The 12,820-nt window shown below is 40.2% G+C and overlaps 1 protein-coding gene across 3 annotated transcripts in view; it reads left to right on the forward strand.

The window, feature by feature from the left end:
• The first annotated feature begins 612 nt into the window (after window positions 1–612).
• LOC120568595 (epidermal retinol dehydrogenase 2-like) overlaps window positions 613–12,820 on the forward strand; it is a 108,258-nt gene continuing 96,050 nt past the window's right edge. For 2 of the 3 annotated variants that reach the window (XM_039816208.1, XM_039816206.1), the window contains exons 1-2: window positions 613–746; window positions 6,068–6,395. In XM_039816208.1, the coding sequence (XP_039672142.1) occupies window positions 6,075–6,395 (321 nt within the window). In that variant the 5' untranslated portion in view covers window positions 613–746; window positions 6,068–6,074. Of the gene's footprint in view, window positions 747–862; window positions 1,012–6,067; window positions 6,396–12,820 lie in introns of those variants that run through there. The other variant, XM_039816207.1, reaches the window with a different exon arrangement.

Here is a 12,820-nt window from a genome sequence, read left to right on the forward strand (position 1 = left end):
CTGGCAGGGGTTAGGTAGGGTTAGGGTTAGGTGCCTTGAAGGCAGCGGTCGCAGCGTTGCCTGGAAGGAGCAGTTGGGGGAAAAAAACACCATTGAGCGTCACAGATAGTCCGTCTATACTTTTACAAAGTCAGTGGTTTAAAAGGTTAGGTAGTATGTAGATTAAGCATCATCAACTCCTGTGTGTCACATTGCATAGGATTGAGTGCATGCTCGGTTCCCCTTACAAAGCTCTGCCTTCACAAGTTTTTTTTAAAGATTTTCATTACAAGAGAAGTGAGGACCAATGAAATTAAAACATATATTTTTTGTTTCTGGGGAAATATGATCACTTCATAAAAAGTAATACAAATCTTCAAAGGTTATTCAAGTTATATTATTCACTATTGTAATAATTTGTATTTTACTCTTGTTTTGCTAACTCTTGACCGTTGATGGGAACGATTTATTCATGTTTTAGTTTTTTTTCTCCTTTTTTTTACAGCGTTTGTTGGCCATTCAAAAATGTGAAAAAGCAGACACTCCAAGTCCCATAATACCTTGCGATGCAGATGAGACTCGCAGGGCTGGGAGTGGTTGATTGCTGTAACGTGACACTACATCCGGCTTTGTGAGCAGCTGCTTTTTCTCACCCGGGGCTACATAAACAACGACCAAGGCTCGACCGGGAAAGTAGCCCGAAAGCCCGAACGCAAACTGCTAGACGCGCTGTAACCAGGCTGTAACCCCGCTAAACAGACATCACGGTACGTTCACGGGCTGCACGAGCTTTAATGTTGCTTTCATCAACTTTAACCTGATGACATACGTTTGATTGGAGCAGAATGTGTGTGTCATAACGCCGTCTGTGTGGTGAGCAAAGGTTAAATCTGATAACGTTAAGTTAAAACCGAAGAATGTCAAACATTAAACTAACTTCACCCCGGTACTGGGAGCGTGCAGGGACGTACTGGAAGCGTGCAGGGATATACTAGCTGTTAAACTCACTCGCTCAGTAGGACTTCTGTCTTGGTAAGTTATAGAAGCTCATTTCGATTAAACAAACTCATTATTAAGCGAGTCCTAAAATTTAAAAAAAATAAAATAAAATAAAAAGTCGTTGTCTTTAGTGTAGGCTATTGCTCAGTGTTGATGACTTTAACTGGTAAAGGTAGCCTATTGGTGGCTTTCTTTTAAAAGAAAGTTTCTTAAACAGGTTAATCTATTAGAACATATATAGGCTAACGTTAAACACGCACGTTTTTACCTAATGAGCCTGTGTTTATTTTTTATTTTTTTTGCCCATTACCCCTAATGTTATTCACAGAAACTTCACATAATTCACATTAATGCATTTTTAAAGCATGCTGTAGGGGACAGGAATGTGCTTTTCCTACTCTTCACGCGGTTATTGCTTTTAGGTTTTAATGTCATGGTCGTTTTAGGTGAGATATTGTACTGATATTTTAGTAGTTTTGTAATTCTTAAAAGTGAATGTATTATAACTTTGAGTCTTAAAGATGCAGTAGGTAAGTCTTATAAAACTAACTTTCTGTCATATTTGCTGAAACTGACCCTATGTTCCAGTAGAACTACATGAATTATGTAAAAAAAAAAACTCCTCTGGCACCTCCTATAGCCTGTAGTGCCATTGGCAAAATTCCACCGCTCCCGGTTGATTTTCTCCAATCAGGGCCACAGGGGGGGTCTATCTGCCTGTCAATCACTGCTCAGGCACGTACACGCATATATAGTGTTCTCCCCTCCCCGCACGAGCTGCAGAAAGGTTTCCCAAAACTCCGGTGAATATTGGAGCGGCTTTTCAAAGCTCTGAAGAATGATGCAGATGTAGCCACATTTCCTCTTGACAGGTAACATAATTACGATGAATGATTTATCTTTCGCTTGATTATTATTAGTCAAAAGTCCACAAAGCTACGTTGGTGAGGATGATAGTAACGTTAGCACAGTGGTCTGTCTGATATGATGCTGAAATGGCTAACGGTAGCCTGCTAGTTAGCATCGTTTTACTGTTTGTGAGTAAAGTTAATGTTGTGTTAGTGTTTAGTTATTGAAGATGTTGTCTGACATGCCTAGGCAGTTCTGTCAAACTCCGTTGTGTGGGAGGGGCTTAGGAGACAGTTTGGGCTGCAGCAGAAAGGGGGGAGGGACTGAGAAGTTGTCGATGTTAAAATTTGTTGGCAAAGTCCTGAATCTTCACAATCTTACCTACTGCAGCTTTAATTAACATGCAAGGTATTTCTAGAAAACCATGCAAATGGTTAAAGGTCCCATGGCATGAAAATGTCACTTCATGAGGTTTGTTAAAGGGGTGATAGAATGATTATATAGGGTATTTCACACTGTTCCTTATGGTCTCCTAATGGGGTATGTAACATTGGTTGGGCTGAAAATGGCCTGGTTGATATTTTACTGGCCCTTATGCATCCCTGTGTTTTGGCCCTATTTGTAACAAGAGCTTTTCTTCCAAATATGGTATGGTCATGAATATTTAGATGAGCTGCGCGCTGATTGGTTGAGCGACTTGCCATACGCAGACATTAGAGACGCGCGCTGATTGGTTGAGCGAATCCCCAATACACATACATTAGAGAAGCGACAGAATCTCATATTCCAGACACTGCAATGTTTCATTACCAAATTCACTTCTGAGACTTTTTTAAGCGAGAAATCAACTATATAAAGCTGAAATATGGGCCGTTTTACAAAAATTGATGGCTAATTGCAAATTTGGTAAGACGTGTCGGACTTTAGGAGCTCCACACAGTCTGACGAGAAAGCGGCAGCCTGCTGGGCTCCATACCCAGCGCAAAGTCACCCTTTGTGGATACTGCACTGCAGGGCTCCGCGGCCAGCTGCCGGCATAACTCTAATATATTTACGGTTAGAATTTCGTCACGCCACTTATATAACATCATTCCCCAATGTCTTATAAAGCTAACCGTTGTGTCCGATTTGATTTTAAGGCATTTTTATGAACGCAAGGAGTCTTTGTAGGACGAGCAGCTGCTTGTTATATGTCCCATTCATTACAATGGGGAAATATCGCAGCTTGCTCACTTTCGCATAACTAAAGTATATTTACAGTTTGAATTTCGCACACGGCATGAATATTACAGGTTTCTCAAGGTCTTACAAAGCTTAGCTAACACTTGTCCGATTTCGGATTTCAATTGAATGTATTTTTGTGAATGTCAGAGTTAGGAGGAGGCTAGCTAGCTCTCATTGATGGACTCCATCTCACCGCGGCTCTATCAATGCGAGACTCGCGGACAAGAGGCGTTTATTTCCCGATTGTTTGTTTAAATAACTCAACACACATACCCATTATAAGATTAACTGGAACCTGCGGGCTGCGGTAAAAGATTGCGGGCGTATCAAGCTCGCTGACACTGCGGTCAGGGTGGCGATGTAGCAACCCAGGCAGCACCAACAGCGGCACTAAACTCCGACACACAGTCGGAGAAAATTTGCAAGTAGCCATCCATTTTCGTAAAGCGGCCCATATTTGAGCTTTATATGGTTGATTTCTCGCATAAAAAAGTTTCAGAAGTGAATTTTGTAATGGAATAGCAGAGATCTGCGTGACCTAGCTAGATTCAGAAAACTACCTGATCTCGGTCCGTTGTGTCGCCTATGTAAATGTTGGGCGTGACCGTTCTCTTAATACACCCATGGGCTGACAAAGGTTCCGGTTTTTGGGAGGTTGACGTCAACTTCCAGCTTTGTTGGGATTCGCCCGTTTTCAGCGGCAGTTTCAAAATATGAGATTTTCATAGTAAAGGGGTGTCAATGGGATTTTGAGCTTCTATGTATGTCCTATTTACCCACCGAACTGTCCTCATTCAACTATGACAGGGTAAAATCGGTTTTGCATTCTATCACCCCTTTAATATTAATGAGTCCCCCCAGCCTGCCTATGGTCCCCCAGTGGCTAGAAATGGTGATAGGTGTAATCCGAGCCCTGGGTATCCTGCTCTGCCTTTGAGAAAATGAAATCTCCTTATGAGGTCATAAGGAGGAAGGTTACCTCCCCTTTCTCTGCTTTGCCCGCCCAGAGAATTTGGCCCACCCATGAGAGAGAGACATCATGGCTTTCAAACAAGCAAAGTGGCAGTTGGTCAAGGCCACACCCCCACCCTCCACATTGCCCCCACCCCCTCTCTCTTCCTCAATAGCTACAGACACAGAAATGATACATACTAAGGAAAGCTCATTGTGGGACTGGCTCTAGTGGCTGTAATTCTGCACCAAGGCTGAAATTCAGGAAAGAGACTTCAGATACAGTATTAGGGACCACTAAGGTCTATATAAAAGAGACTTCAGATACAGTATTAGGGGACCACTAAGGTCTATAAAAAAGAGACGTCAGATACAGTATTAGGGGACCACTAAGGTCTATATAAAAGCATCCAAAGAGTACCATGTCATACCATTAAATCTTCTGTCATGCCCAGTTAAGTTAGATGCAATTTTATGCCAGTGCATAAACTTCTGGGACACATTTAATGAGTTTTAAAGTTGATGTTTTTTTTTTATATAGCTTATTTCAAATCTTCAATTATTTTTATTTGACAATAAATATGTATGACTACATTGTAATTAATTTTTAGTTTAACCGTCAAAGATTCATCTTATCTGCTTCATCAGGGCTGTGTAGGTGTGTATGTTTTAAAAAAAGAAGTTTTAGATCAGATTTCATTTAATTTCTATAAACGGATAGCTGCATATGAATACACAATCTGTAGGCCACGTGGAAGATTTTCGTATTGGAAGCGTTCAATCAAGTTTGAGTGAACTTTGGTTGCAAGCAGGTAAACGGTCTGCGTGGGGAGCAAAAGATGGGGATCGCATTGGCCGAAGTGTAATCTGGGAAACCATAGAGATTAGCCGAAATGTAGTCTGGACCATAGACGGACAACGTCTCCTTTTCCTCCCATTGTACAAAGTGAAGCCAAAATCTCCTGGATCTTGTCATTTTGGAGCCAGAGTCTGCGCAGTAGTTAGTGATGAGGCGGTGAAGCCGCGGTAACAAAGACCCACCCATTCACCTGCCAAGGTGGACTGGCTTTAAGGTGGACCAGCTTTTCTCATTTTAGTGACATGCTGCTTCCTCCAAAATTTGCCTTGGTAATCTGTCGCTCGCTGTAACCGACAACCACTACGTGGTATGCAAATAATTGGGAGATGACGTCACTAATATGCAAATGAGCATATGACATCATGTGCACCTAAGCGCTCCCAAAACCCAGGGAAAACCCTGGGCTTCACTCAAATTGATTTGTACAATGTGAGCACAGGTGCAGAAAGACCAATTTTAACATGTGTAGTGTTGGGTAACACAACGTGCAAGATAAGGCTGCACAGGTTTTGGTAACAAACCCACAGCCATCAACTAGGGGTGGGAATCACCAGAGGCCTCACAATACTTCTGTCACGATATGATATTATTGGGATTTTAAACCTATTGCAATTTATTACCCATTTCCCAACTTCAAATTTTTCCCAATTTCCAATTATGTCCACAAATGGAAATTTTGTCAACATCTGTTTTTATCTAAAAAGAAAAATTTCTGTTTGTTCATCTCACTTCATTTTTATTGCTATAAAAATGGGATTGTCAAGCAGACAAACTGACCAATACTTATATAATTAAAGATTGATATGTGGCGGCCGTGTATCGATACACTATTGCCACAGAATTATTTTTTCTTTTCACCCCTACCGTCAACTAATTTTACTTTGAGTGTTGCTAAATTCTGATTATAGCACAGAAATATGTGACCTCATGTTTTTCCAACAGAGCTGCCCACCTCAGACCAGAAGAGAAACCGCCCAGACAAATCTTCCATGTGAAATAATGTATTCATGTAGGATCATTCACAGTAGGAAGCTTCATGTTTATGTGGAGGCAGCCCACCTTGGAAAACAAAAAGCCTGGACGAATTGAAGATTGATCGATAACTAATAGAGTCAAACAAATATTGCAATATTGAAACTTATTACTTGCGTTCACTGTGTATTTTTCTTTCTGTGTCCTCTTTTCTTTTCTGTCCTTCCTTCCTAGATCCATCATGAATTTCTTCCTGGAAACGATCAAAGTCCTCCTGCTGTCCATCTGGTACAATGTGGAATCTTTCATCCACATCTTTGTGCCCACGAAGAAGAAGAACATCGCTGGTGAGGTGGTGCTGATCACGGGGTCAGGTAGCGGGATCGGCCGCCTCATGGCTCAGGAGTTTGCGGCTCGTGGCACTGTGCTGGTGTTGTGGGATATTAACCAGGACGGGATGAAGGAAACTGCTAGACTGGCTAAGCAGAGCGGAGCCAGCAGAGTCCACTACTATCTGTGTGACTGCAGCGACAAGAACGAGGTTTACAGAGTGGCTGACCAGGTAAGGTTCCTCGAAAATCTTTTCTCCAAGTACCATGCACAGCTTGCTGTACTTGGCTAGCCTCCGTAGTTTAATGCAACCCGTTGTTGTTGAGGTATGCCAGCTGCCAAAAAGTCATTTTGGCCATCATTTGGTATAGGTTAGAATAAAATTGTACTTGTGTCAAGTCTGATAAATCTACTCATTATTTAGTATTTATGTATAAATACATTTTTGGTAAAACCGCTCTGCGATGGCTGTGCTGTTGTTTTCCTATGGGGAGAGCGTTGGAGACAACTAGGAGGAAGCCCTCCATTGACAGTATGTAAATCTGGGTGTTGACTGGAAAAGGCAAAACATTATCAGCACTACCCAGCCCTGAGGGGTCAACAGTTGTGCCATGGTACTGCCTTCAGAATCATGTATTAGATAACATTTAATGCTAAAATCCTACAAATATTCTGACTTTATGCTGCATGCTGGGAGAGTCCGTACATATATACATACATTTGTGCGTGTGTGTGTCTCCTTGAGGAAAGGGGACGACGACAACATTATATAATTATGCAATATAGTCCATTTTAAAAAACTAAAACTAAAAATAAATAAATAAAATGCTCCGCCGAGATACGCTCTAAAAGCGTAAAATAGGACAGTCTTCTATTTATATTTTTTAAGCGAGGTGTGTGCGGCCCTTTTACACAGAAATGGATCATAAAGTGTCATTATTTCTTTTAAATTAAACTACAAGTATGACTGTGAATGAGCGTATTGGAAGTTTCATTTTGAGAGTTTCTCTTTTTATTTCTTGTGTCCCTCACTTCCCTCTGTGCCGGCTCCAAAAACTGAAGAAACGACAACCATCCTAGAGCAAAAGCTCTCCGTCTTGCCTGTGACTCACACAATCCTACATAGTGCGTGTGCGCTGCAGTAGCCAAAGTCACTCAACAACTTTTTGGGGGAGAGTCACCGCCCCCTGGAATAAAATCTTAGGAGAAACACTGAAAGGTCTTTTTTTATAAAAATGAAATCATTCATCTTCAAACACAGGAATATTAAACAGTGCAGTGTGGTGATTTAATAACAAGGGTTGCCACAAGTACAAATTTAGTTTTTTTTTTTTTTTATAAATGGGGAAAGGTTTTGCCTTCTAACAGACAGACACAACTGGCTCAAGAAGTCTTTCATACATCATTCTATCCTGTTGCTAAACCAAAATCAGGGGGCTGCCAGTTAAGATCTGGTGGACATCATGAAACATGTCTCTTTGTCATGGCTGTTTTTGTACTATATGTATAATTGTTGTCTAACTTTGGGGTTTTTCATTTGCTGATGCTGATATTCAGTAGAGGTGTTGAAATTAATCAAATAATTGATGCATCGTGATGCGGACATGGACGATGCTGCATCGATGCAGTGGCAGCCACTAATAATAATAATAATAATAATACATTTAATTTGTAATGCACTTTATATTTATGCAAAATCCCAAAGTGCTACATGATAGTACTTTTATAAAAAAAAAATATATATAAAAAAAACACATGGAGAGCATGAAAATAAAAATAAATGAATAGAATGACATGAAATAAAAACAATAAGGAAAAGGGCACTTGCATACACCTATGTATGCAAGTAAATTACAACGGTCACTTGGTATGCCATGGGTTCAAGGGCAATGCTAACTTTAGATCAGGCTACTGGTTGATATGTTAATGTAAAGGGAGGAAACCAAGAAGTGGATCAAACCATTGTGAGTCAAGGGAGGGGGGACTCAAAATGTCTCTATCCTTTTAAAATGCATTTTTTTGCCCGGTTTGCGTTTGTATTGTTTTACTACTTACAAAATTATTTGAAGTATATATCATATACAGTGCTGCTCATGAGTATAGGAACCCCTGCTAAAGTTGACTAAAAAGAGGAATAAAAAAATCATCTTTTGGAAATTGATCTTAATGCCTTAATTGAAAAAATTTAAATACAGGGGGCGTAAGTATAGACACCCCTATGTTAAATTCCCATAGGAGCAGGCAGATTTTTATTTTTATAGGCCAGTTATTTCATGGATTCAGGATGCTTCCTGATAAAGTTCCCTTGGCCTTTGGAATTAAAATAGCCCCACATCATCACATACCCTTCACCATACCTACAGATTGGCATGGGGTACTTTTCCATAAAATCATCTCTCAATGCAAATCCATCCAGCTATTAGGCTAACTGAAATAAAACCATGCCAATCTCTCGATCTATGTATGTCTCACCTTAGACACGGCAGGCAAAAACATCGTTTTTCTTTTTCTTTCACTGGTCAATTTTGAGATTTTGGGCTATTTGTCTTGAATAACATGTATTCTTTCAGACTTGTGGTGAAAAAAAAAAAGTAAAAAATACACATTTAGGTCTTTTATTTTACTACACTTTGTCTGTTTGCGTCAGTAGACTTCTCCTAAATTCAACAAAAGTTGGCGTTCTAAATCATCCCGCTGCTCCCTGATCGCTGTCTGCACCCTGTCATCACATATACTGTTGGAAAGCGCTCTCTCTCCTGTACAATGCTGTCGGATCCAAATATGGTCATTTCCTTTTCATCAGCAACCAATCGTGAAAGTAAAAGGGGGGGATTGAACTCTAAATGCTCAATCCCATTGGCTAATGCCAATTTCTGACAATGTGATTGTTCAGAATCGTCACGTGACGTGCTTTGATATTTCTGCGGTAGTTCAGAATGTCGAAAGAAATGTGTCAAACGGTCGAATCATCTCAGAGAAGACAAAAACAGTTGTCATTAGCAAGAAGACAAAGGGGATTACAAACTAAGACAGGAGATGATGAAATGCCTTCACATAGTACGTCAATGTGTAAACTGTGGTTCAGAAAACAGGAGTGTTCAGACAGCGGAGGTAATCTCTCGATTCGCTCTCGCTCTCTACACCAAGCAGTTTACAGAAATTCATACCCTACATTATATTAAATATGTAGGTGTCACATATATACTATTCTAATATAATTACTATACAATACTAAACAAATCTGTAATTTTGGGATCCTAAAGTGGTTGTTAGTCCCCCAGGCTGTGGCAGGCAGATCCATATGTAGCTGTCCCCTCTCCTAGGAAAACTACCACCTTATTTCTGGTGTTAACTTTTTTTGGCTATTTTTCAAAGGAGTAAATCTCTTAGTGAAGATTTGGAAGACTTTTTCCCAGTGGAGGAGGAAGTGCATCTCTGTCTGACCCATTTGGTGGTCACTGAGCCTGTGTTTAGTCAGGATCCGTCTCTTCTTCGTATCTCTGACAGTGTGAAGATAATGTGTCTAATAACAATTTAGTCTACTTTGTTTGCTTTCTCCAACGTTCTAAATATGGGTCTTTTGAATAATTCATAAGAAGTTCATCCCTGTGTATCACCGGATGTCCAGTGACAGTGCAGCATGGAGGCACTCAGAATGCCAACGCATGCCTCAACTTGGTCATATGGGCCCAGTGTCCAAAAACTGCAACCATGAAAGCTATTTCTACATTCAATGAGGGTGCCTCTGCCATGCTGGCTGTGATGGAGAAATCGTGGCTTCAGAGCACAGACTGTCAATGCAATGAAGGATGACGACATGGTTAGGATCTCAAAAGCCAATAGCGTCCATTCCACCAGTGCAAAGCGGAGCCGTAAAAGTGTAAGCACAGCCAAAATAGTGAAAAGACACCAGCAGGAGATGAAGGAGGGCCCTACATATGGCACTGACATGGATATGTAGACTGTAAACTAACTTGGGGGAACTAGGCTGTGTTGTTTTCTGTCAGTTCGAAGTTTGTGATGTAATGGTCTTCAGTTGAAGGCCATGTTGATGTGTTATGTGTCAGTGATGGATGAAGCAATAATGGGTTTTGGATGCTAAACGGTGTGATACATGGAAGGGATATGTGTCTGTAATTCATGGCTTTCATTAGAAATTAGTGGAATTTTGCTATAAAAATCTTTTAAAGCCCGTTTTCTCAAAATGACTTTCCTCTCATACTCCAAGTCCGAAATCTCCACTTCAGTAGTACATTTATACACCAAACTTCCCTGTCTTGTACCTAGTTATATTATGAAGACAATTACATTTTTTTTAATTTTTTTTTTATTTAAGGCTATTGACAGTATATTCTGATTTACATGATAACAAAAGTAGATATCCTTAAATCCCTCTGTAATTTTTTTCCCCCATCTAATATGTGAACACAATGAAAAAAGAATTTTTAACCTGGCTTTATCCAATACTCAGATTTTGTTTTTTTAAATATATGCAAATTAGCGCATATTTAATTAGATGATGCCTAATTTGCATATTTAAACATTAAATTACAGAAAACTTGTAATACCTTTTTTTTTTTTTTTTTTTTTTTCAACTTAATATACAGTACAGGCCAAAAGTTTGGACACACCTTCTCATTCAATGCGTTCATTCAAACATTGTAGATTCTCACTGAAGGCATCAAAACTATGAATGAACACATGGAATTATGTACTTAACAAAAAAATGTGAAATAACTGAAAACATGTTTTAGATTCCTCAAAGTAGCCACCCTTCGTTTTTTTGATAGCGCTGCAAACCCTTGGTGTTCTCTCAATGAGCTTCGTGAGGTAGTCACGTGAAATGGTTTTCACTTCACGGGTGTGCCTTGTCAGGGTAAATTAGTGGAAGTTTTTCCCTTATTAATGGGGTTGGGACCACCAGTTGTGTTGTGCAGAAGTCAGGTTGATACACAGCCGACAGCCCTATTGGACAACTGTTAGAATTCATATTATGGCAAGAACCAATCAGCTAAGTTAAGAGAAACGAGCGGCCATCATTACTTTAACAAATGAAGGTCAGTCAGTCCTGAAAATTGCGAAAACTTTGAATGTGTCCCCAAGTGCAGTCGCAAAACCATCGCTACTAGCAACGAAACTGGCTCACATGAGGACCGCCCCAGGAAAGGAAGACCAAGAGTCACCTCTGCTGCTGAGGATAAGTTCATCCGAGTCACCAGCCTCAGAAATCGCAAGTTAACAGCAGCTCAGATTAGAGACCAGATGAATGCCACACAGAGTTCTAGCAGCAGACACATCTCTAGAACAACTGTTAAGAGGAGACTGCGCGAATCAGGCCTTCATGGTCAAGTAGCTGCTACGAAACCACTGTGGAGGATACCCGTAGGGTACAGATTTGATCATTGGCAAATTATCAAAAGATGTTTTATCAATATTAATGAAGTTATGAATATGGTTATTAATAACTTTGGCAAATCGACAAACAATCAAAAAGGGGCACCACCCCGCAAGTCAGGGACCAATAATCAAACTGTGGAACAGTCTCATTTCTGTAGTAATCCTTTAAAAGTAAACAAAGGAAGGTGTGAATTCGAGCGCGGACCTGTTCGACCAGCAATTATCACAATAAGTACACAAATAATCACCAGCAACTGCTAATTAAGTATAATCGAATTTATTAACGTCACAATTATCAGTAGCCAATCAATAATCCTTCAATAATAAAACTTATATACTTTTTACAATATCACAACCAAACAAAGCAAAAACTAAGGTGTGTGTGTGTGTGTGTGTGTGTGTGTGTGTGTGTGTGTGTGTGTGTGTGTGTGTGTGTGTGTGTGTGTGTGTGTGTGTGTGTGTGTGTGTGTGTGTGTGTGTGTGTGTGTGTGTGTGTGTGTGTGTGTGTGTGTGTGTGTGTGTGTGTGTGTGTGTGTGTGTGTGTGTGTGTGTGTGTGTGTACATGTGTATTAGCAGGACAATTGGTCAGAATACACACCACACTAGAAGGACATTTTGTATTAACAGGACAGGAGCAGTGTCCTGCTAATTTTGAAAAAATTCTAAAGATGTAGAAGTGTTTCTATTGGTCCACTGACCCTAAAAATGCAAAAAAAAACAGATGACCAGTTAATACACATAAACCTGATTTTGTGTATAATCTGTGTATCACCACAGCGCCCCCTATGGCCGGGTTGTGTATTAGCAGGACCTCATGAATATTCACACATTGTGTATTATTCTGAGCCTCTGATTGGCTGTCTGCCGGAAGGTCCTGATAATTCTTACACTGTCCTTCTAATTCACGTGTGGCTATTTACACGGGATGAGTCAGCAATGTGATTACTCTCTATGATAAAAATCTTTAACTTTAAAAAAGATTTTATAAAGGTTAGTTGGGTGCCTAAACCAAACCTTTTGTCTAACCTTAACCAAGAAGTTATATGCCTAAATGTAACCTTTTTAACCTATATCAAGGGGATTTTACAGCTAAAGCTAAAGGATAAAGCTCAAGTTACAGGTTAAAGCCTGGTTTATACTTCTGCATCAAATCGACGCCGTACTCTACGCCAATGGTTCCCAACCTTTTTTCCTTGGCGCCCCCCCCCCTACTCCTGTCTGAGAAAAGCTCAGCCCCCCCGCTCCACCCGAAACTGAAAT

Source organism: Perca fluviatilis, chromosome 11, assembly GCF_010015445.1.
Source record: "Perca fluviatilis chromosome 11, GENO_Pfluv_1.0, whole genome shotgun sequence".
Taxonomy (NCBI): Eukaryota; Metazoa; Chordata; class Actinopteri; order Perciformes; family Percidae; genus Perca; species Perca fluviatilis.